Genomic DNA, 22053 nt, shown 5'->3' on the forward strand with positions numbered 1-22053 from the left:
GATGAGACATTAAACCAGAGCCCATTAAACCAGGGCCCCACCCACCCTGCTTGGTGGATGTAAAAGATCTCCTGTTTTGAAGAAGGGCAAGGGGGCTATTCCCAGTGTTCTGGCCAATACTTATCCCTCAGTCAACATCGCAAAAACAGATTGGTTAGTCATAATCATATTGCTGTTTATGGGAGCTTGCTGTGTGCAAATTAGCATTGTGTTGAACACTTCAAAATATACTTCACTGGCTGTAAAGTGCTTTTGGATGTCCGATGGTCATGAGAAGCGCTATATAAATGTAAGCCTTTCTTTTCTCTGTGGGATCCTATATGCCAGCCACAGGGCCAATGGGACCTTGGTTTAATGTCTCATCCAAAAGACAGCACCCCCTCAGTACTGCACTGGCCGCATCAGCCTAGATTTGGTACTCCCGTCTCTGGGGTGGGGCTTGAACCCATGACCATTTGATTCAGTGGTGAGAGTTTGCGGAGCAATGGCTGCGAACATTGAACAGTCCTCTTCCAGAACATTCACCTCCACACTGGCCCACTGGCGGGTCTGCCCCAGCTATCGAACCTTTTGAATAATTAAAATCCCTTGACAAGAAGAAAGCAATTTGTTAAATTCCCACCAGAACCCCCGTGACCCTGAGATTGCATTGGGACATTGATGACAATCCCGTGGCCACTTGATGGACAGGGCCACAGACGGCAGTGGAGATTGTGTACCTGCAGCCTGCGGTGAGATGTACTTGGCCACTCCAGCCGACACCATGGTGAGGATGACATGATAGAGGACCCACGAGAAGTACTGCAGGTATCGGTAATTTTCCAGCATGTCGTAGGCCCACAGATTGGCTGGCGCAGAGGAAAAGAGAAGGAAGAGTGAAAATCAATGACTTATTTTACCAGAGGCGACATCTGCTTATAGGTACAGGCTTCCCCAACCTTCCCGCTGCATGTCTATCAGGCCAGAATCTTTGCCTCATCCACCCTTGAATCCTCGTCCTTTCACTTTCAACTTTGCTATGTTTAAGCGTGGGCAAAAAATTTGGCAGATGGAATATGAAGTGGGAAAAAGTGAGGTTGTCCACTTTGGCAGGAAAAGTAGAAAAGCAGAATATTATTTAAATGGAGAGAGGCTGCAGAATGCTGCGGTACAGAGGGACCTGGATGACCTTGTACAAAAAGTTAGCATCCCGGTACAGCATGTGATTAGGAAGACAAATGGAACGTTGGCCTTTATTGCAAGGGGGATGGAATATAAAAGTAGGGAGGCTGCGCTTGCTGCCAACGCTGTGTGTGCACTGTTGTATGCTGATGACAGACCGACGTTAGTGGCTGCCATCTTTATAGGGGGCAATGTGCAGCAGGGCGTGTGCATGGCCGCCATCTTTATAGGGGGCAATGTGCAGCAGGGTGCATACATGGTCATGACTGGCAACAGTAAAAGACAATGTTGTGAATTTCTATCCTGGATGATAGTGTGCAGTAGTATGAGTGTTATACTATATTGCCTCATCTAATACTGACAGCTACTTACAATCCATTTACAATACTGGGATAGTGAGATAGAGTTTAGGAACATGACAGCAGTAAAATACCCCACATGGAAAGGATTTTAGTTTCCCATCTGCAAATCCTTCCCTCCCATTTCTGCCACTCCAGGTTGCAGGCTCAAGCAATGACTTCACTGGATTTCTGCGCATATGCAGACCAGTGTGCATGCGTAGATGGGCATTGGCAAGCATCTTGCATGGCCATATTGCGTTGTCAGCAGACACACTGAAGTAGGGAAGTCTTGCTACAACTGCTACAGGACATTGGTGAGACTTCACCTGAAGTACTGTGTACAGTTTTGGTCTCCTTACTTAAGGAGAGACATACTTGCGTTGAAGGCAGTTCAGGGAAGGTTTACTAGGCTGATCCCAGGGATGAAGGGGTTTGTTTTATGAGAAAAGGTTGGGCCTATACTAATTGGAGTTTAGAAGAATGAGAGGTGATATTATTGAAACAGAAAAGATTCTGACGGGGATTGACAGGGTGGATGCTGAGAGGATGTTTCCTTCGTTGGTAAAATCAGGGGAGTGGGGGCAATAAAATTCACCCTCCTGTCTCTCCAGCTTTCCAGCTAACTCTTTGTTGCCTACTTCAGAGGTGCATTTCACGAAAACACTTAATTATTTATCTGTTCTCCGACCCTCCAAAAAGAGAACCTATTTACCCAATTTGTACTATGATTAATTGATCTCTTGCCTTTGCTGAGCACACTAGTCACTAAAGTTATATATTAATCATAAAACAAAAACAGAATTACCTGGAAAAACTCAGCAGGTCTGGCAGCATCGGCGGAGAAGAAAAGAGTTGACGTTTCGAGTCCTCATGACCCTTCGACAGAACTTATATATTAATCATTCCTGATCAATCTTTCCCAATTTTCCTCCTTGAATAGGGGTTAAAGGAAGACTTGCGTTTGCTAGGCCACTGTATGCATTAGCCTAGATTTTAAACTCAAGCCTCTGGGATGGGACTTGAACCCGCAACCCTCTGACTCAGAGGCAGAAGTGCTACCCACTGAGCCACAGTTGTCACTTGAGGATGACAGCCAGAACAAAAGAGAAGCCATTCCCTGCTCATAGGGATCTCACTATCCTGTCATCTTTCTTCCTGAGTTCTCTACCCAAAGGCAGGTCTGACTCACAAAGCCACAATCTCCACTGTGAGGCAGGTCCCAAATCCACTCTAGCCAGAATGGAGATTGAACCACATGCTGTTAACATCAGCCATCCTCCACTAAGAGTGTGAGTCATTATGGCACTTTCACATGCTGTGTTGGAAGGATTCACAAGTTGATAGCTATTTTGGTTATTTTATGAACACAAGTTTCATTAGCAATCAAATCCTGGACTGGGACTTGAACCCAGAGCTTCTAGCTCAGAGGCAGAGACGCTACCCACTGCACCACAAGACCTTCCTCTGTTACACTTAGAAACTTTTAGATGTTACAATTAGTGCTACAGAAATGCAAATTCTTTCAGTCTTTTTTCTAATTTATAGAGTTGAGCAGGTTAAGGGGTGGTCTGAAGGAGGTGTTTAAAATAATGGAATACAGAGGGGGTCAACTCTATGGCAGGTGGTCTGTAAATGTTAATGTCTGCCCAGGGTCCCCCTGCAACCTCTGACCAACTCCCAGTGCTCCCCTCTCCCCACAACCTTCCAAAATACAGCATAATCTGCCCAAAGATCATATCGTGGCAAAAATAAAACATGTTTTTAGTCATCTGCAGCGACAGAGGTAATAGCATCAATGTAAGTCAACAATGGTAGAAAACATAGACAGGCTAATAGTCTAGTCATCTTGAGACTCCCTGGGGATCCCCTCACCAGGGATTTGGGAATTCCTGGGACCTTTGTCTGGGAGCTCACATCCAACAAGGGAATGAAGTAACCAAGAGATTGGGAATTATCTTAAAAATGGAACCACAATGATGAAAAACCAATCCGAGAAAACTGTATCATGTTCTAAGATTATCTTTTTGAGGTGATCTGTAGGAGGAAGGGCCATTGAAAGGACTTTGGTAGTGTAAAGGGGAGAACATTTAGAAATGTGATCAGGTTCCTTCATTTGCAAATTAGAATTTGTTGACTTTTTTTCTGGTTGGTTACTTTTCAAAGAGTGTGATATTCAAAGGATCGAAGAATGGTTATAGCTCATTGTGTTTGTGCTGGCTCTTTTGCAAGAGGAAGTCAGCTAGTCCGGCTCCCCCACCATTCCCCTGTAACTCTGCAAGTCTTTTGCTCTTAGATGCTTATCCAGTTCTCAATTTTGATCCACCTCCACTACACTCTCAGGCAGCGACCTTCTCTTCTCTCAGGAGAACAGCCACAGTTTCTTCAGTCTATCCACATAACTGAAGACATTCAACACTGGAACCATTCTCATAAATCCTTTCTGCACCTACTCTGAAGCCTGCACAAACTTCCTAAAGTGTGGTTTCCAGAATTGGATACAATACTCTAGTTGAGTCCGAATCAGTGTTTTATAATGATTTATCTTAACTTCCTTACTTTTGTACTATATGCCTCTATTTATAAAGCCCAAGAGCCTGTATGCTTTATTAACTGCTTTCCCTACCTTGTAGAAAAGTTGATGGTTAACAATTAGTTTTAGTTTCATTCTGTATACTGGTCAAGCAATCAAAGTATATTAATGAATTAACCTAATATTATATTCTGCTTAATTGAAATAAATGCAGGACACTTTGCCATGTGATTGGTCTTTTGTTTGCAATTGTATCCTTAGTTAAAGTGAAATATAGCACATGGCCCTAGGCTGGTGTAAAGTTACACGTTTATGGTTTAATTACAGAGCAAGTGCTGTGAAGTCAGTCAAGGTTGACTGGATCTGAGTATGGAACTCCCTAGCAATTCACAGTATCACAGAATCTTTACAGTGCAGAAGGAGGCCATTCAGCCCGTCGAGTCTGCACTGGCTCTCTGAAAGAGCAATCCACCTAGTCCCACTCCTCTACCTTATCCCCTTAACCTTGCACATTCTCTCTTTTCAGGTAACAATCCAATTCCTTTTTGAATACCTCAAGCGAACCTGCCTCCACCACCCTCTCAGGAAGTTTGTTCCAGACTCTAACCACCCGCTGGATGAAAATGTTTTTTTACCTCACGTCACATTTACACCTTTTGCCAATTATTTTGAATCTGAGCCCTCTAGTTCTTGATGCTGTCTTGAGTGGGAACAGTTTCTCACTATTTATCCTGTCCACACCCCTCAGGATTTTGAATACCTCTCAGCCTTCTTTTCTCCAAGGAAAACAATCCCAACCTCTCCAAACTATCCTTATAGCTACAGATCTTCATCCCATGAATCATCCCTGTGGACCTCCCCCGCACTCCCTCCAATGCCTTCACAAACCTCCTCAAATATGGCGTCCAGAACTTAACGCAGCAGTCCAGATGAGGCCCAACCAGTGTCCTATACATAACCTTCTTACTCTTGTACTCTAATCAACACTTATTAGTTCGTATTCCCCTACTGTGTAAAGGAAACAGCTTCAGCCCTATGTCCTAAGAACTAATTAGTTTAATCTTTTAACTTGTAGGGCTTAAAAAGAAGCAGTCACTATCCTTCAAAATATATGACAGGTTCTGTAAGATTGAGGATCCAGTTCTGTAACCAGTTCTTGGAGCGAATATAGTTCTTTGACTCTTACTACTTATAAAATTTATCAATTGAATGTATCGTGCTGTATTTTATAAGTGTATTGTGCTACCTCAGCTTTAACACAATGATTGTCTTTCTACATTAATTTTGTAGACACTCTGCATTGATTTTATGTAAGAATTAACTTTGAAATTTCTGTATTAGTTTAAGGTGGTGTGCCCCTTTGTATTCTTTTAATTTTTTTTTTGTTCGTTAATGGGATGCGGGTGTCACTGGCTAGGCCAGGTATTTATTGCCCATCCCTAATTTACCTTATTCAGAGGGCATTTTTTTAAAGAGTGAACCACATTGCTGTGGATCTGAAGTCACATGTGGGCCAGACCAGGTAAGGATGGCAGATTTCCTTCCCTAAAGGGGTCATTAGTGAACCAGATGGGTTTTTAGAACAATTGGCAATGGTTTTGTCAGACGTTTAATTCCAGATTTCTATTAAATTCAGGTTTCACCATCTGCTGTGGTGGGATTTGAATCCTGGCCCCCAGAGCATTACCCTGGGTCTCTAGAATACTAGTCCACTATAACTAGTACGGGCAACCACTGCAAAGACGTACAATAGCAAGCAGTTTCCTTAACCAAGACATATCGACGGGCACCTGCCTTAATGGGAACTCAACAGGATACCTATACACTAATAGGCATTTGGGATGATGAGCCCAAAATGTAATCATTAGAGCTTGATCATACACTCTCATATCTCAAATAAACGGACAAAGAAAATATCTTAAGGCATCACATTATCTCAGTAGAAAACCATAAAATTTAATGAAATAAATAATGAGAGGGATGGTCCCACAAGTAATTGACACATTCATGGGCCAGTCAGGAGATAACAGGAAATGACATCAGTAGATGACCATCACCCCCCCCTTAAGAAACCAATCATAAACTGATAATGCATCACCTAAGTCAATCAGGGACTGATCAAGCGCTGCCCAAACCAATCAGAGTTCAGGAACACCACTGATAATTAACCCTGGGCTGTGTCCTAGCAAGGGCTGATAAGCATCAGGTTTCAGCTGTCAGGCATGCTGAGTTTGAAACAAAAGACGAGAGATTGTTTTCCAGCTGAAAGCAGAGGATCCACAGAAGTGAGAGAGAGAGAGAGAAAGAGAGAGAGAGAGAAGACTGCGTTGCCTTGTGCCCTAGGCTGAATCAGGAAGCAAGAACTGCATTAAGCCAGTAAAATCGCTGCCTAACTTTGTTAAGCATCACCTTTTGTTGCTTAATAAACATTTTAAAAAATTCATTCACAGGACGTGGGCATCGCTGGCTGGGCCAGCATTTATTGCCCATCCCTAGTTGCCCTTGAGAAGGCGGTGGTGAGCTGCCTTCTTGAACCGCTTCAGTCCACGTGGTGTAGGTACATCCACAGTGTTAAATTTCCTAAATTATGTCACTAGATTGTCTCCTATTGCCTGAATGGTTAAAGTTTCAAGAGAACAAATTCATATTAAGTGAGTGTAGATTTGGAGTTTAAACACCCCAAAAAACATCTAACCTGCCCTGCCTCCTTCAATAATTTGTGCACGTATGTCCCCAGGTCTCTCAGTTCCTGTACCACCTCCCACTTCAGAATATTGCCCCCTCCTCTTTCTTCATACTAAAATGCTCTTCTCTGCATTAAACTTCATCTGCTGTGTGATTCATCTCTGAGCCTCGTCAACACGTTTGAAAAGCTTGGCTCTTCACCAGAGGCAAAACCTTTCATTATATCCCAAATGGTACAGCTCAAAAAGTTGTCTAGCATTTGGATCATGGCTGTTGAGGCTACCTGCTAACTTGACTGCCCCTTGAAGGCCATTGTTCTGAGTCAGTGGATGCAGGTAATCCACTACCAGAGGCGTCTTTGCAGGATCCTCCAAATCCAGTGGCAGGGAAGGTGGTCCAACAGCAGCGTCCTCTCCCAAGTCAACTCACCCAGCGTTGAGGCACTAATCACGGAAAACCCCGCTGGATGGGACATGTCGTCCATATGCCTGACACCAGACTCCCGAAGCAACTGCTCTACTCGGAACTCAGTCACGGCAGGAGGCTCCCAGGAGGACAGCAGAAATGCTTTAGGGATGTCCTCAAAGCATCCCTGAAGAGGTCAAATATCCTCGCTGGAGTTATGGGAGACTCTGGCTTGTTTCCGACCAAAATGGAGAAGGTTTATTCAGGAAGGCCCCGAGCACACTGAGAGACTTCATCGGGAATGTGCAGAGGTGAAGTCGAGGCGTCAGTGGGAGAAAACAGAAACCTCCAGACACTTCATCTACCTCACTCACCCTTCAAGCCTCACCTGCCCCGCATGTGGAAGAGTCTGCGGATTGCACATTGGACTTATCAGCCATCTCAGAACCCATCGAACCAGAGAATAACAAGCCCTCCTCGATCCCAAGGAGCTGCCTAAGGAGGAGAATGGATTGTAAACTGCTGAGCTCGATTGCAGTTTGATTTGTTAAGAATTGTACATTTTAGGCTCCTGGTCATTGACTGGTTTTTGTTTTCTATTACCTTTAAAGACTGTTCTGTATATGGCTTTCTGTAGTATGACGCCTGAAATTTAATCTCCTTTGTAAGATGTCTGGAGTGAGACGTCCAGAGTCTAACAAACACACAGGATGAAAGGCTCGTATTCATTGATTAATGGATATTCATTCTGTGTATAACCAATTTTGACAGACAGAAGTGAGCGCTGGATGATCAGTGAAGCAATGCAGAGATGAACGGAGGCTGCAGATTTGTGGTTTTTGAGGAGGATAATAAGATGTCTTGGACAAGTCACACTACCAATGAAGAGGTGCTAGTAAAATCTGAGGCCTGAAGAACTGTGCTGACCAAGATCAGGAAGAGACAGTTGGAATTTCTTGGGAATGTAATAAGGAATCATGATTGAGAAAATCTGGCGCTGATGGGAAAGGTCGATGGTAAAAGTGATTGAGGTAGATAAAGAACGATCTTTCTAAAGAGCTTCAAAAACTGGATGAATGTACCACCAAGGGAGATGATCCATGCCTCCAGAGCACAATTAACATGGAGGTCCATAGTCGCCAATGCCCTCTCAGGGCATGGTACCTGAACAGAGAGAGTATAAACGGACAATTCACTTTTCCCTTACTATACTTGTGCCAAAAAGCACCTGTGAATCTATCCTGTACAGCTTGTTACTTCTCTTCCCTACCTTTGTTGCCACAACATTTTTGGTGAACTTTAGTTTTGTAATGGGAAGGTTTACAAAATATCAAATGGCCTGACCGCTGCACTGGCATCTAGGAGTGTCCAAGCCTTTTATTTTCACAATCTATATCACAGGACACCCATTACATTAGAGTGCAAGGTCTCACCAATTCTCAGATCCCTCAAGCCACTTACTATCAGGCCATGAGGCAATAACACTAAAGCAAGTCCTTCCAAACCACCAGGCCAAAGCAGGAGATAGAAATTTAATTGTAAGTCAAATTGTGTGGCCTGGTCCTCATGGATGGCACTCGAGATACTTTTTATAACATAACACTCTCTAATACAACCAACACCCTCAACATAACACTCTCCAATACAACCAACACCCTCAGCATAACACTCTCCAATACAACCAACACCCTCAACATAACACTCTCCAATACAACCAACACCCTCAACATAACACTCTCCAATACAACCAACACCCTCAACATAACACTCTCCAATACAACCAACACCCTCAACATAACACTCTCCAATACAACCAACACCCTCAACATAATACTCTCCAATACAACCAACACCTAGGGCAGACTTGTTCAGTCCTGTAGGCAGCAGGTATCATGGTGGACATTATGGCGAGAGGGCCAAAAATCTGATTCACGTTGTCATAAAACCAGTTTGCGGTCATCCGCTCCACCTGTCAATGGCAGGCCGCATTCCACACCGCTGCACATCAAGAACCTAATTTCACTACTTTAGCATCTCATTATACTCGCTGGATCAACTCCCCACGTCAAACTTACCACTCACGTCGGAGTGACTTCAGAATAGCGCGCTTCACGACTGCCTTTAACAGGCATGCACCTGACGACCTGAACTTCGAGGGGAACTCGGAGGCGAATGCACACAACCTTGCACAGCGCTTGCGAGAGTCGCCCATAGGACATCAAGGAAGAGGTGCCGCGCATTCGGTGGCGGGGGGAGCACGTAGGCAAGTCGTTTTTTCCCAGCTGGCTTTCAGTGCAGTGCCGGTGCAAAGGCTCCAATGCGGGTGAGGCCAGGGTGGGGGAGGTGCAGGGGTAAGGCAGAACAGACTGAATGAAGTGTACAAGCACATTCTCGGGGCTAGGGGGAGGAGTGTTGAGGGAACCTGCCATGCACTTGGAAAAGCTTGTCAAAAATGAGCATTCTTCCGCAGCTTGCTGCGCGCTACACAACCTGGTGCTGCAATGGCGGGAGGGCCTGGTTGAGGAGGAGCTGGAAGTGCTGCGTGTCTCCTCCGATGAGGAGGACGTTGAAGGGGATGACGGTGATGAAGTTCTTGAAGGTGAGGTTGCAGGCAATGAGGCCATTGCACTGGCCAGATGAGGCAGGCCTACTCGGGAGGCCCTCATAGCCACAAGATTCGTGGAGGATGATGACGAGATGTAGTGAGGACAGTCCTGACATCCTCATCTTGCATCTGTGAACGTTTGACTCCTGTGTGGCTGATGGCAGTGCACTTTTTTTACCCGGAGGGTGGTGAGGGTCTGGAATGCGTTGCCTGGGAGGGTGGTGGAGACAGGTTGCTCAGTGCTCAGGCTCATGTCAGGGAGACACAGCGGAGGCCCGAACAGTCACCAGATTCCAGGAGGATGATGAAAACGTGCAGTGAGGATACTCCATAGATCCTCACACAGCCTCTGTGAATATCTGACTCCTGTCTGACTGAGGGCAGCTCGCTTGTGCTCTGTGATCAGAGTCATATCATGTAGATGCAGCCGTGAAATTTTAACTGCACCTGATCCTTGGTGAGGCCACCGCTGGAGTACTGTGTGCAGCTCTGGTCGCCACATTATAGGAAGGATGTGATTGCACTGGAGGGGGTGCATAGGAGATTCACCAGGATGTTGTCTGGGATGAAACATTTAAGTTATGAAGAGAGGTTGGATAGACTTGGGTTGGTTTTGTTGGAGCAGAAAAGACTGAGGGGCGACCTGATCGAGGTGTACAAGATTATGAGGGACATGGACAGGATGGATAGGGAGCAGCTGTTCCCCTTAGTTGAAGGGTCAGTCACAAGGGGACATAAGTTTAAGGTGAGGGGCAGCAGGTTTAGGGAGGGATGTGAGGAAAATCTTTTTTTACCCGGAGGGTGGTGAGGGTCTGGAATGCGTTGCCTGGGAGGGTGGTGGAGGCAGGTTGCCTCACATCCTTTAAAAAGTACCTGGATGAGCACTTGGTACATCATAACATTCAAGGCTATGGGCCAAGTGATGGTAAATGGGATTAGGTAGGTAGGTCAGGTGTTTCTCATGTCTCGGTGCAGACTTGATGGGCCGAAGGGCCTCTTCTGCACTGTGTGATTCTGTGATCCTTTGTCTGCCTTCAGCACCTGAGCCCTTCAGGAGCACAGCCCCAACTCAAAGGTGCTTACAGCACACAGAGAGAATCACGGGACTCTGAGACGCCTACCTACAACTTTTTGGCAGCAATGACAAGCACCATCGAGGTGCAGGCATCAGTAATGTGCCCAGTGAGTGTGAAGCCGACCATTCCGGGACACTGCACAGGGAAGAAGCCCTGGACTGAGACACTTGCCTTTATCTTGTGCAGGAACCAAGGTTTCACATCTGAGTGACATGAACACTCCTCATCGGAACAAGGAGCCATAGGCATGGAGACATTCTTGGGAGTTTACTTACAAGAGTGAACAATGTGTACAAGTGATTAACACCAGTGCCCAGGCTGTGCAACTACATCTTCTTAACTTTACTAACCCTGGCGCTGTGTCTTGGTGCTCCCTGACCTCCACAGTGGAGGTGGAGGCAGCCTGCTGACTGTGACACCCTGTCTGTGATGTCCTCACTGGGTGTCCTGTGGAGGAATGAGATCTGTAGAGCTCCACCTGCTTTGGGTGTCTTGCTGTGGGCCAGCTGCACCCTCCTTGGCCTGTGGAGCTGGAACTGCGGGCTGACAGGAAAGGGGATTTGGATTCCCGGAGTCACCGAGGCGGAAGGCCCCGGGGTATTGTGCTGCTGGTCCTCCTCCCTATGGATGCCTGGCAGCCCCTGGCTAACTCCTTGAGGAGAAAGGGAAGCTAGAGTCAGATCGAGCTGCTCCACACCCCCTCTCACATTGACACTGTTGGAGGCCCAACTATAGCGTCAGCGATGGAGTTCAGCCCACGCAGCAGTGCAAGATTGATGTCCTGGTCCAAGGTCTCCATGGTGACCACCATCCTGCTGGCGTTGACCTTGGTGCATTGGCATACTGACGCTATCGCTTCAGACTGAAGGTGAATGGACTCCTCCATTGTCCCTTGCGATCTGAGGAGTGAACCAAACATCCCTTCCTGATGTTCCTGTGATTGTCTTTGCAGCTCCACCAACCAGTTGAGGACCGAGTCCAGAGGCTGATCATCTGGCCAAGATGTCCCGGCCTCCACCTGCTGCAGATTGTGTGGTGTGCTCACCAGATTGTGATCCCGAGGCTACTCTACATCTATGTGCCACCGAGGTGTGTGTTGCTGTGCTGGTGGAGTGTGAGGGTGAGCATCATGATGGGTCTTCAATGGTGCTGCCCTCAGCGTCCTCATCTGAGGTGTCTCGGCACTGGGATCGGGGTCACAATTGCCTAAGGGTGATGTGTCAGATGTGCCTAGGACAGAAAGTGGAGATTATTAGTGCTTGGCTGTCGCATTGAACACAGAACAGTGGACTCAGAGAAGCGTTAAGAGAGGGATTATGTGGTGCAGGATACTCACAAGGGTGTTTGCTGCCGACCTAACCATCACTGCAGGAACAGTTGAATACCTCTCCGGCCAGCTCCAACATTCGACTTCCAAACAGAGTGAGGACCTTGATGTTGGGCACTCCACCCACCCACACCCCACTGCCCTCGCCACCCAGCGCCCCCCTGCAACCCCCACCCAGACTGGGACCTCTCTCAGTGATTGTGCATAAGGACGGGTGGAGAGAGAGTGAGCAAGGCACGTGCCAGGCCCGATGAGAAGTATGCCAGGTGTGGGAGCATGCAGTGTGTAGCCATGGATGTGATGCGATGAGGAGAGTTGGAGATGTGAGGGTGTGTGTGAGAGAGTGATGTTCCTTAAGGTGGCAGTGAGTGAGATACCAGTGAATGTGTGATGGGCTTAAGTATTGCTGAAAAAAGAGACATGTCTAAGTTTTTCATCTTGCACTCATCAGGAAACTCACAAGAATACCAACATAAATGGGAAAACAACAATTTATAGCCAAGATCCTCAACCTAACACTTTCTGATACAACCAACACCGTAAAATAACATTCTCTGGTATAACTAAAATTCTGAACATAACACTCTCTGAAATAAGCAACACCCTTAACATAACACTCTCAATATAACCGACACTCCAAACTAAACACTCTCTGATACAGCCAACAGCCTTAAAATAACACTCTCCAATATAACCAACAATCTTAACTTAACACACATCCGATATAACCAACCCCTCAACATGATAATCTCTGATATAACGAAAACCCTTAACATAACACAATCCAATATAACCAACACCCTTAAAGTAACGCCCTTTTACATAAGCAACACTCTCAGCATAGCACTCTCCGATATAACCAACAGCATTAACATACCACTCTCCGATATACCCAACACCTTCAACATAACACTCTCCAATCTAACCAACACCCTGAACATAACACTCTCCAATATAACCAACACCTGTAACATTACACTCTCTGATATAACCAACACCCTTAAAATAACACCATCTGATGTAACCAACAATCTTAACTTAACACGCATCCGATATAACCAACCCCTCAACATGATAATCTCTGATATAACGAAAACCCTTAACATAACACTCTTTGATATAAGGAACCCCCTCAACATAACATGCTTTGATATAACCAATGTCCTTTACATAATTAACTCTGATAGAACCAATACCCTTAACATACCACTCTCCAATATAACCAGCACCCTTAACATAACACCCTCTAATGTAACCAACACACTTAACATATCACTCTCCAAAAAACCAACACCCTTACCATAACACCCTCTAATATAACCAACACCCTTAACATAACACTCTCCAATATAATCAACACCCTTAACATAACACCCTCTAATGTAACCAACACTGTTAACATAACACTCTCCAATATAAACAACACCCTTAACATAACATCCTCTAATGTAACCAACACACTTAACATATCACTCTTCAATATAACCAACACCCTTAACATAACACCCTCTAATGTAACCAACACACTTAACATATCACTCTCTGATATAAACAACCTCCGTAACAAAACAATCTCTGATATAACCACACTATTAACATACCACTCACTGATATAACCAACATCCTTAAGATAAGACTCTCTGATATAACCAATACCCTTAACATAACACTCTCCGATATAAACATGTGTAATGTAACACTTTCTCACATTACCAGGTCCCTTAACATAACACCCTCTGATATAACCAACACACCTACATAACACTGTCCGATATAAAGAACACACTTAACATAACATTCTCTGACATAACTAGCACCCTTAACATAACACTCTCCGATAGAACCAACATGCGTTAGGTAACACCCTCCAATATAACCAACACCTTTAACCTAACACTCTCTGATATAATCAACACCCTTAGTGTAACACACTCTGATACAACCAACACCTTTGACATAACGCAATCCGATATAAACAACACCCTTAACCTAACTCTCTAATATATGACACTCTCTTATGTAACCAACACCCTTAACATAAGGCTCTAAGGTATAACCAACACATCTAACATAACACACTCCGATATAACCAACACCCTTAACATAACACTCTCTGATATAACCAGCACCTTTAACATAACACTCTCTGATACAACCAACACCCTTAACGCAACACTCTTCAATATGACCAATACCCTTAACATAATACTCTTGGTCATAACCAACACACATAACATAACACTACCCGATATAACAAACATCCTTAAGGTAACACACTCTGATAAAACCAACAGCCTTAACAAAGCACTCTCTGATATAACCAACATCGTTGACATAACAGTCTCTGATATTGCCAACACCCTTATCAGAACAGTCTCTGATATAACCAACATCCTTGACATAACACTCTCTGGTGTAGCCAACATCATTAATATACCACTCTCCAATATAACCAATACCCTTAACATAACACTCTCTGATATAATGAACACTCTTAACATAGCACTCTTGATAAACCAACAGCCTTTACCTGACATTCTCTGATATAACCAACACCTTCAGCATAACACTTTCCATTATAACCAACTCCCATAAGATAACACTCTCCGATATATCAAAAATCCTGAATAGAACACTTTCTGATATAACCAGTGCCCTTAACCTAACAGTCTCTGCTATAACCAACATGCTTAACATAACACTCACTGATATAACTAACATACTTAATATAACACTCTCCAATATAAACAACACCTTAATGTAACACTCTCTGATAAAGCCAACACCCTTAACCTAACACTCTCTGATATAAGCAACACCCTTAACGTAACACTCTAAGATATAACCTACGCCATCAACATCACACTCTCTGATATAACCAACACCCTTAACATAACCCTTTCTGACATACCCAAACACCCTTAACGTAATAAGCTCTGATATAACTAACACCCTTAACATAACACTCTCTGATATAACCAACACACATAACATAACACTCTGTGATATAACCAACGGCCTTAACATAACAGTTTCCGATATAACCAACACCCTAAATAAAACAATCTCTGATATAACCAACACCTTTAACGTAACATTCTCTGATATAACCAACACCCTTAACATAACGCTGTCTAATATAACCAACATCATTAACATAACTCTCTTAGTTATATCCAATACCCTTGATATAACAATCTCTGATAGAAATAACATCCTTGACAGAACATGTGACACTCTCTGATAAAACCAACATCCTAACATAACACTCTATGATACAACCAACACCCTCAACACCACATTCTCCAATATAACCAACACCCTTAACCTAACGCTCTTTGATATAACAAATGCAAGTAACATAACACTCTGCAATGTAACCAACACCCTAACATAACACTCTATGATACAACCAACACCCTCAACACCACATTCTCCAATATAACCAACACCCTTAACCTAACACTCTTTGATATAACAAATGCAAGTAACATAACACTCTGCAATGTAACCAACATCCTTACGATAACACTCTTTGATATACCCAACATTCTTAATATAACAGTCTCTGATATAACAAACACACCAAACATAACACTCTCTGATATAACTAACACTCTTCACGTAACAGTCGCTGATATAACGAGCACCCTTAACATAAAACTCTCTGATATTACCAACACTCTTGACATAACGCTCTCTGATTTAATCAACACACCTAACTTAACACTCTCCGATATAACCAACATCCTTAACATAACACTCTCTGATATAGCCAACACCCTTAATATAATAGTCTCTGATCTGACCAATATCCTTAACATAACACTCTATCTTGTATAACCAACACCCTTAATGGAACACCCTCTGATAGAACCAACACCCTTAACATACAACTCTCCAATATAACCAATAACATTCACGTAATGCTCTCTGATATAACGAACGTCCCTAACATAACATTCTCTGATATTACCAACACCCTTGACATAATGCTCTCCAATATAACCAACACACTTAACTTAACACTCTCCAATATAACCAACATCCTTAACATAACACTCTCTGATATAGCCAACACCCTTAATATAATAGTCTCTGATCTAACCAATATCCTTAACATAACACTCTCTCTTGTATAACCAACACCCTTAATGCAACACCCTCTGATATAACCAACACCCTTAACATACAACTCTCCAATATAACCAATAACCTTCACGTAATGCTCTCTGATATAACGAACATCCCTAACATAACATTCTCTAATATTACCAACACCCTTGACATAATGCTCTCCAATATAACCAACACACTTAACTTAACACTCTCTGATATAACCAACATCATTAAAATAACATTCTCCTACATTCAATCCCTTCAGCATAACACCCTTATATTGTCACTTTCACTCTTCTACCGCATCCCTGAAGACATTCGCCTATGAAAATGGTCCTTCAATCGAGGTATAGACAACATGTCCCTCATTCCTTGCTTCTTTAAAAATCCAACATTTTATGATAACTCATTTCCAGAGCTTTCCTGTAGTGCCCAATGTCATACCAACTTTAAGGCCATGGACAGGAATATAAATGGGCTGCACGATCACCCAAGCAACTGAAAGTCTAGGACACAAAATCCCTAAAGCCTGTATTAATTAATAGGTGGGGGGTAAGGTTTTCAGAGAAATTGAATGGTATTTCATAGATGGTAAACTAAATTACCAGAATATTACAGCACACCCACAATAATACTCCTTTAAAACATTGCAAGTCATCAGTTGTGGTTCGGTGGGTAGCATTCTCACCTCCGAGTCTGAAGGTTGTGCGTTCAAGTCCCACTCCAGGACTTGAACACAAAAAAATTCTAGGCTGATTCTTGCAGTGCTGTACTGATGGAGGCTTGCACTGGTGCTGTAAGTTGGATAAGATGTTAAACTGGGGCTGCTTGTGCCCTTTCCATTAGACCTGGAAAACCCCACAGCTCTACTTTGAAGAAGAGCAAGGGAGATCCCCTCAGTTCCTAACCAAGGCCTGAAAGATTCTGATTAATGGAGTTCAGCGAGAGCAGGTTGATATCCTCCACCATCTTGGGTCACTCATCACGGAAGGTGCCGAGTCTGCCTAAGAAATTTGGGCTGGACTTAACAAGGGTCATGGTGTTGTGAATTCACTAAAAGGAGTAGCCACAGCATCTTGATTACAATGAAAATTTGCCTCCCTAAAGTCCTTGTTTGGCCGGTGACAATGCATGGCTATGAAAGCTGGACCATCAGTAAGAGTGACAAGGCTCGAATAAGGGCATTCGAAATGAAGGGACTCGGATGGATATTGTGAGCATCACGGACGACCAAATGAGTGAGTGCTAGAGAAAGCTGGCATTGAGGGGAACTTGTCTGAGGCACTGATATCAGGGAGGCCGACATATTTTGGACACGTGATGCGAGCAGGAGGGGAATGTTTGGAAAAAAAAGAGGTAACGCAAGGCCAAACACCTGGAAAAGGATTAAAGATGGCATGGATGGATAATATCGGAACGAGGACTGGCCTCTCTATGAGACAAGCCGTGAGGGCAGCAGAGAATAGAATTCAGTGAAGATTGTTCATTGTACGGCCAACCCTCGAAACAAGGAAGGATAAAAGACAAGACCTAACCAAAATTTATCCATCAACCAACAGCTGAAACAAATCATCTGGTCGTTATCATTGCTGCTTGTGGGAGTTCAATATGAGCAATGTTCAGAGTTCTGGTATGATAGCTAAGTGGTTATGGTACTGGGCTTGTAACCCCAAGATCAAGAGTTCAAATCTCACAATGGCAAACTATGAAACAATGTAACTTCATCTGAATAGGAACAGATGGAAACGTGTTTGTACTTGAAAGAGTTACACCTGAGTGAGAGTTCTGGTATGATAGCCAAGTGGTTATGGTACTGGGTTTGTAATCCTAAGATCATAAGCAATGTTCAGCTTGGCCTAAATAGCCAAGTGGTTACGGTACTGGGCTTGTAACCCCAAGATCAAGAGTTCAAATCTCACCATGACAAACTATGAAGCAATGTTCAATTGTGCTTCTTATATTACACTAGCTTTGAACTTCAAAAGTACTCCACTGGCTCTGAAATATCTGGGGAAATGCTGAGCTTGTAAGTGGTGGTCTGGGAACATAAGAAACAGAGTTTAGCCTCTTGAATTATACTGCTATTCAATCAGATCATGGCCTATCTGCAACCTAACTCCACAGACCCATGCCTGCCCTGTTAATTGGATTCAAGCTGATTGGTGAAGCTGAAACCAAGACACAGAACTTTTCTTCATTGAGAGATTTTATTGACTTGCTCGCTCTCACAGCTGTCCTCCCACTCAAACCAATGCTCAAAGACAATTAATATCCATCACGGTTTCTCTTAACCTTAACAATGTAATTGACATTAATAAACCTTAACTATGTAATTGATATTAACAAACCTTAACTTATGTAATTGACATTAACAAACCTTAATAATGCAATTAACAAGACATTAACATCTCCCATATACCTTACTACCTTTGGCTAATAAAAATCTATCAAGCTCAGATTTAAAATTAATCTAGAAACAATTGCCATTTGAAGAAGTTCTCCCACTCTTTGTGTGTAGAAGTGTTTCCTAATGATGCTCTTGAAAGGTCTGGCTCTAATTTTTAGACTCTGCCACATAGTCCTAGACTCCCCAATCAGGGGAAATAGATTCTCTCTGACTACCCTACCAGTTTCCCTGAATATCTTGAAAACTTCAGTCAGATCAACACTAAACTTATAAATTTCAGGGAATTCAATCCTAGTTTGTGTAACCCCACTTTGTAATTTAAATCTCTGAGTCCAGATATCATTCTGGTAAATCTACACTGTACTCCCTCCAAGGTCAATATATCCTGTCTAAGCTGCATGAGTTAAAATACTTGCTTTTAGTTTCCTTAGAAATACTGACATCACCCTTCAGATTGAGTCCTACTGAAACCCCTTCTTCACAAGACAGGGGAACCCTCTTTTCTGGACCAACTGTGCCATTGCCTCCAAAACCCATTCTGCTACGTTCCATCAGCGGAGACAACGGCCCTTCACTGGCTGCTGGTGTCCGATAATCCACTTTCTGCAGCCTTGTCAATCTTCCACTGGGTGGAGCGGGAGGGCAGTTGCTGGCACATCATGCCAGACAAGATGACCTTGTGTTATGGGTCATGTTTGCTCTGCTGGACCTGGGTACGAACTGGCAGTGGACCTGGCAGCTTTGGGGCCAGGGCTTCCTATCGATCCCCAATAGGTCCATCAGCAACTCTAAAGAGTAAGAAGCAGTCAACATTCTCCACTGGAAAAATGAATCAATTTTTTCTCTTCATGTGTGTTTGTGGATTTGATGTTTATTTCTTGCACTTGCAGTTATTCTTTACGGATCAAATTATCTGTTTTGCTCATTGCTGTTATAGTTGCATACACCTGTGATGCTGCAAGATCCATCTAGGTATCTCATTAAATGTCTGTGAACATTTCCTGTCCGCTAAACCATCTGGCGTTTTTATATCAACTTTTTCCTCATTTTAAATTCTTATGTCAGCGTTTGTGATGTGAATTTTCTATGTAAACTTGTCACGCTGCAATTACACCTTCCGACCACTGGTGATGTTGTGTGGTGCCTCAGAGTTTTGCATCTCCCAGCTCCTCAGCCAGTATTGGAAAGAATTTCTTATGCTCCAACTAGGCCTGACCCAGTTTGATTTGGAATTCACTGCCTGGAAGTGCGGTGGAGGCAGGTTCGATTGACGCGTTTAAGGGGGCATTGGATGATTATGTAAATAGAGACAATGTGCATAGTTACGGGGAAAAGACAGGAGATTGGCACTAAGTTACTCAGAGAGCCAGTGCAGACATGATGGGCCAAATGGCCTCCTTCTGCACTGTAACAATTCTGTGATTCTAAGTTTTACTATTCAACCATAATATCTATAATATAAGTTACTATCAAATGTAAGTGTTGAATAAATAGAAGGGAAGTTTGTATGTTTTAAAAAGATGGATCCAATTAATCTCCACATTGTGACTCAGTTTCACCTGAAGATTGCTCTTGATCTTGACTCTCTGTATCTAATACCTCAAGAAATCTACCAGAAGTGTAGGAATCCAGGGGCCTAATAATAATTATTAATATTTCTAATCAGCTAGAATATTGTAGCCACTTCCAGTTACCATACTTTAGGGAGGAAGTCCATTCTTTGGAGAAGGTGCAGAACGGTACCAAGGATGAGAGTGTTCAGTTGTGTGGAGAGACTGGAGAAGCTGAGATTGTTTGCCTTAGAATGGAGAAGGCTAAGGGGAGATTAATGAGGGGCGCTCAAAATCATGAGGGTTTTTGATAGACTAAGTAAGGAGAAACCACTTCCATTTGCGGGAGGGTCAGTAACCCAGAAGGGCACAGTTTTAAAATAATTGGCAAATAATTAGAATCACAGAATCACACAGTGCAGAAGAGATCCTTCAGCCCATGGAGTCTGCACCAACAAGTGAGAAACACCTGAATTACCTACCTAATCACATTTGCCAGCACTTGGTCCATAGCCTTGAATGTTATGACATGCCAAGTGCTCATCCAGGTACTTTTTAAAGGATGTGAGGCAACCCGCCTCCACCACCCTCCCAGGCAGCGCATTCCAGACCCTCACCACCCTCTGGGTAAAAAAGTTTTTCCTCACATCCCCACTAAACTTCCTGCCCCTCACCTTGAACTTGTGTCCCCTTGTGACCAACCCTTCAACTAAGGGGAACAGCTGCTCCCTATCCACCCTGTCCATGCCCCTCATAATCTTGAACACCTTGATCAGGTCACCCTTCAGCCTTCTCTGCTCCAATGAAAACAACCCAAGTCTATCCAACCTCTCTTCATAACTTAAATGTTTCATCCCAGGCAACATCCTGGTGAATCTCCTCTGCACCCCCTCCAGTGCAATCACATCCTTCCTATAATGTGGCGACCAGAACTGCACACAGTACTCCAGCTGTGGCCTCACCAAGGTTCTATACAACTCCAACATGACCTCCCTACTTTTGTAATCTATGCCTCAATTGATAAAGGCAAGTGTCCCATATGAGATGAGGGGAACTTTTTAACGCAGCGAGCTGTTTTGATCTGGAACGCACTGCCAGAAAGGGAAGTGGAAGCAGATTCAAAAGTAACTTTCAAAAGGGGAATTGGTTAAATACTTAAAAAGTGTTGAGATAGAGCATAGGAGTGGGACTGATTGGATAGCTCTTTCAAAGAGCCAGCACAGGCAAGATGGGCTGAATAGTCTCCTTCTGTGCCGTATGATTCTACGTCAGCATAACATTAATTTGTCCTCTTAAGCCATTCATTTTCAGGCTTGTACTTCCTAGCTCTAGCGTTACGACAGAAAGCAAAATGATGAGTTCCATTTTTATCATCCAGCAGAAAATCATCCGTTACCTCTTTGAAACTTGGAAGTGATGACATCCAAGCTGAAACTGATGGTCGCCATGAACATGCCCAACAGAAAGAGGAAGATCCAATCCTCTCCGAATTTCAGGATCTGATTCCGCACAGACAGCACGAAGGCTGTAATTAAACAGGATATATCAGCACCAGGCAGAGCACCCAGACCTTTATCAAGCTGTGGGTCTCTGTCAATTCAAATAGACCTATTCAACAAATGAGTTTAATCTATCCCGCTTGGATCATTCATTGATTCAAACCATGATATAAGTCTTCAGATTGGTGACCAGTAATCAGAATACAGTTGAAGTGCAAAATAGCCAAAATCCCTCGCATCGTAACAAACCCCAAACTGAGACTTGGTTTAATGAATTTTGAAGCTTATCAACTGATTCCATTTGTGCAGGATCATAAAGAGCAGCACACAGGGAGATTATTTTTGGGA

General features: G+C 43.6%; 1 protein-coding gene across 1 annotated transcript in view; it reads right to left on the reverse strand.

The window, feature by feature from the left end:
* The window catches only part of LOC121272246 (chloride channel protein ClC-Kb-like), a 77532-nt gene that overhangs the window by 51456 nt on the left and 4023 nt on the right, over nucleotides 1-22053 (reverse strand). The window contains exons 2-3 of the mRNA XM_041178775.1: nucleotides 21603-21731; nucleotides 720-848 (exon numbers count right to left, since the gene is read on the reverse strand). Coding sequence (XP_041034709.1) covers nucleotides 720-848; nucleotides 21603-21731 — 258 coding nt within the window. The remainder of the gene's footprint in view (nucleotides 1-719; nucleotides 849-21602; nucleotides 21732-22053) is intronic.

The sequence above is a fragment of the Carcharodon carcharias genome, chromosome 33, assembly GCF_017639515.1.
Source record: "Carcharodon carcharias isolate sCarCar2 chromosome 33, sCarCar2.pri, whole genome shotgun sequence".
In the NCBI taxonomy this organism is placed as follows: Eukaryota; Metazoa; Chordata; class Chondrichthyes; order Lamniformes; family Lamnidae; genus Carcharodon; species Carcharodon carcharias.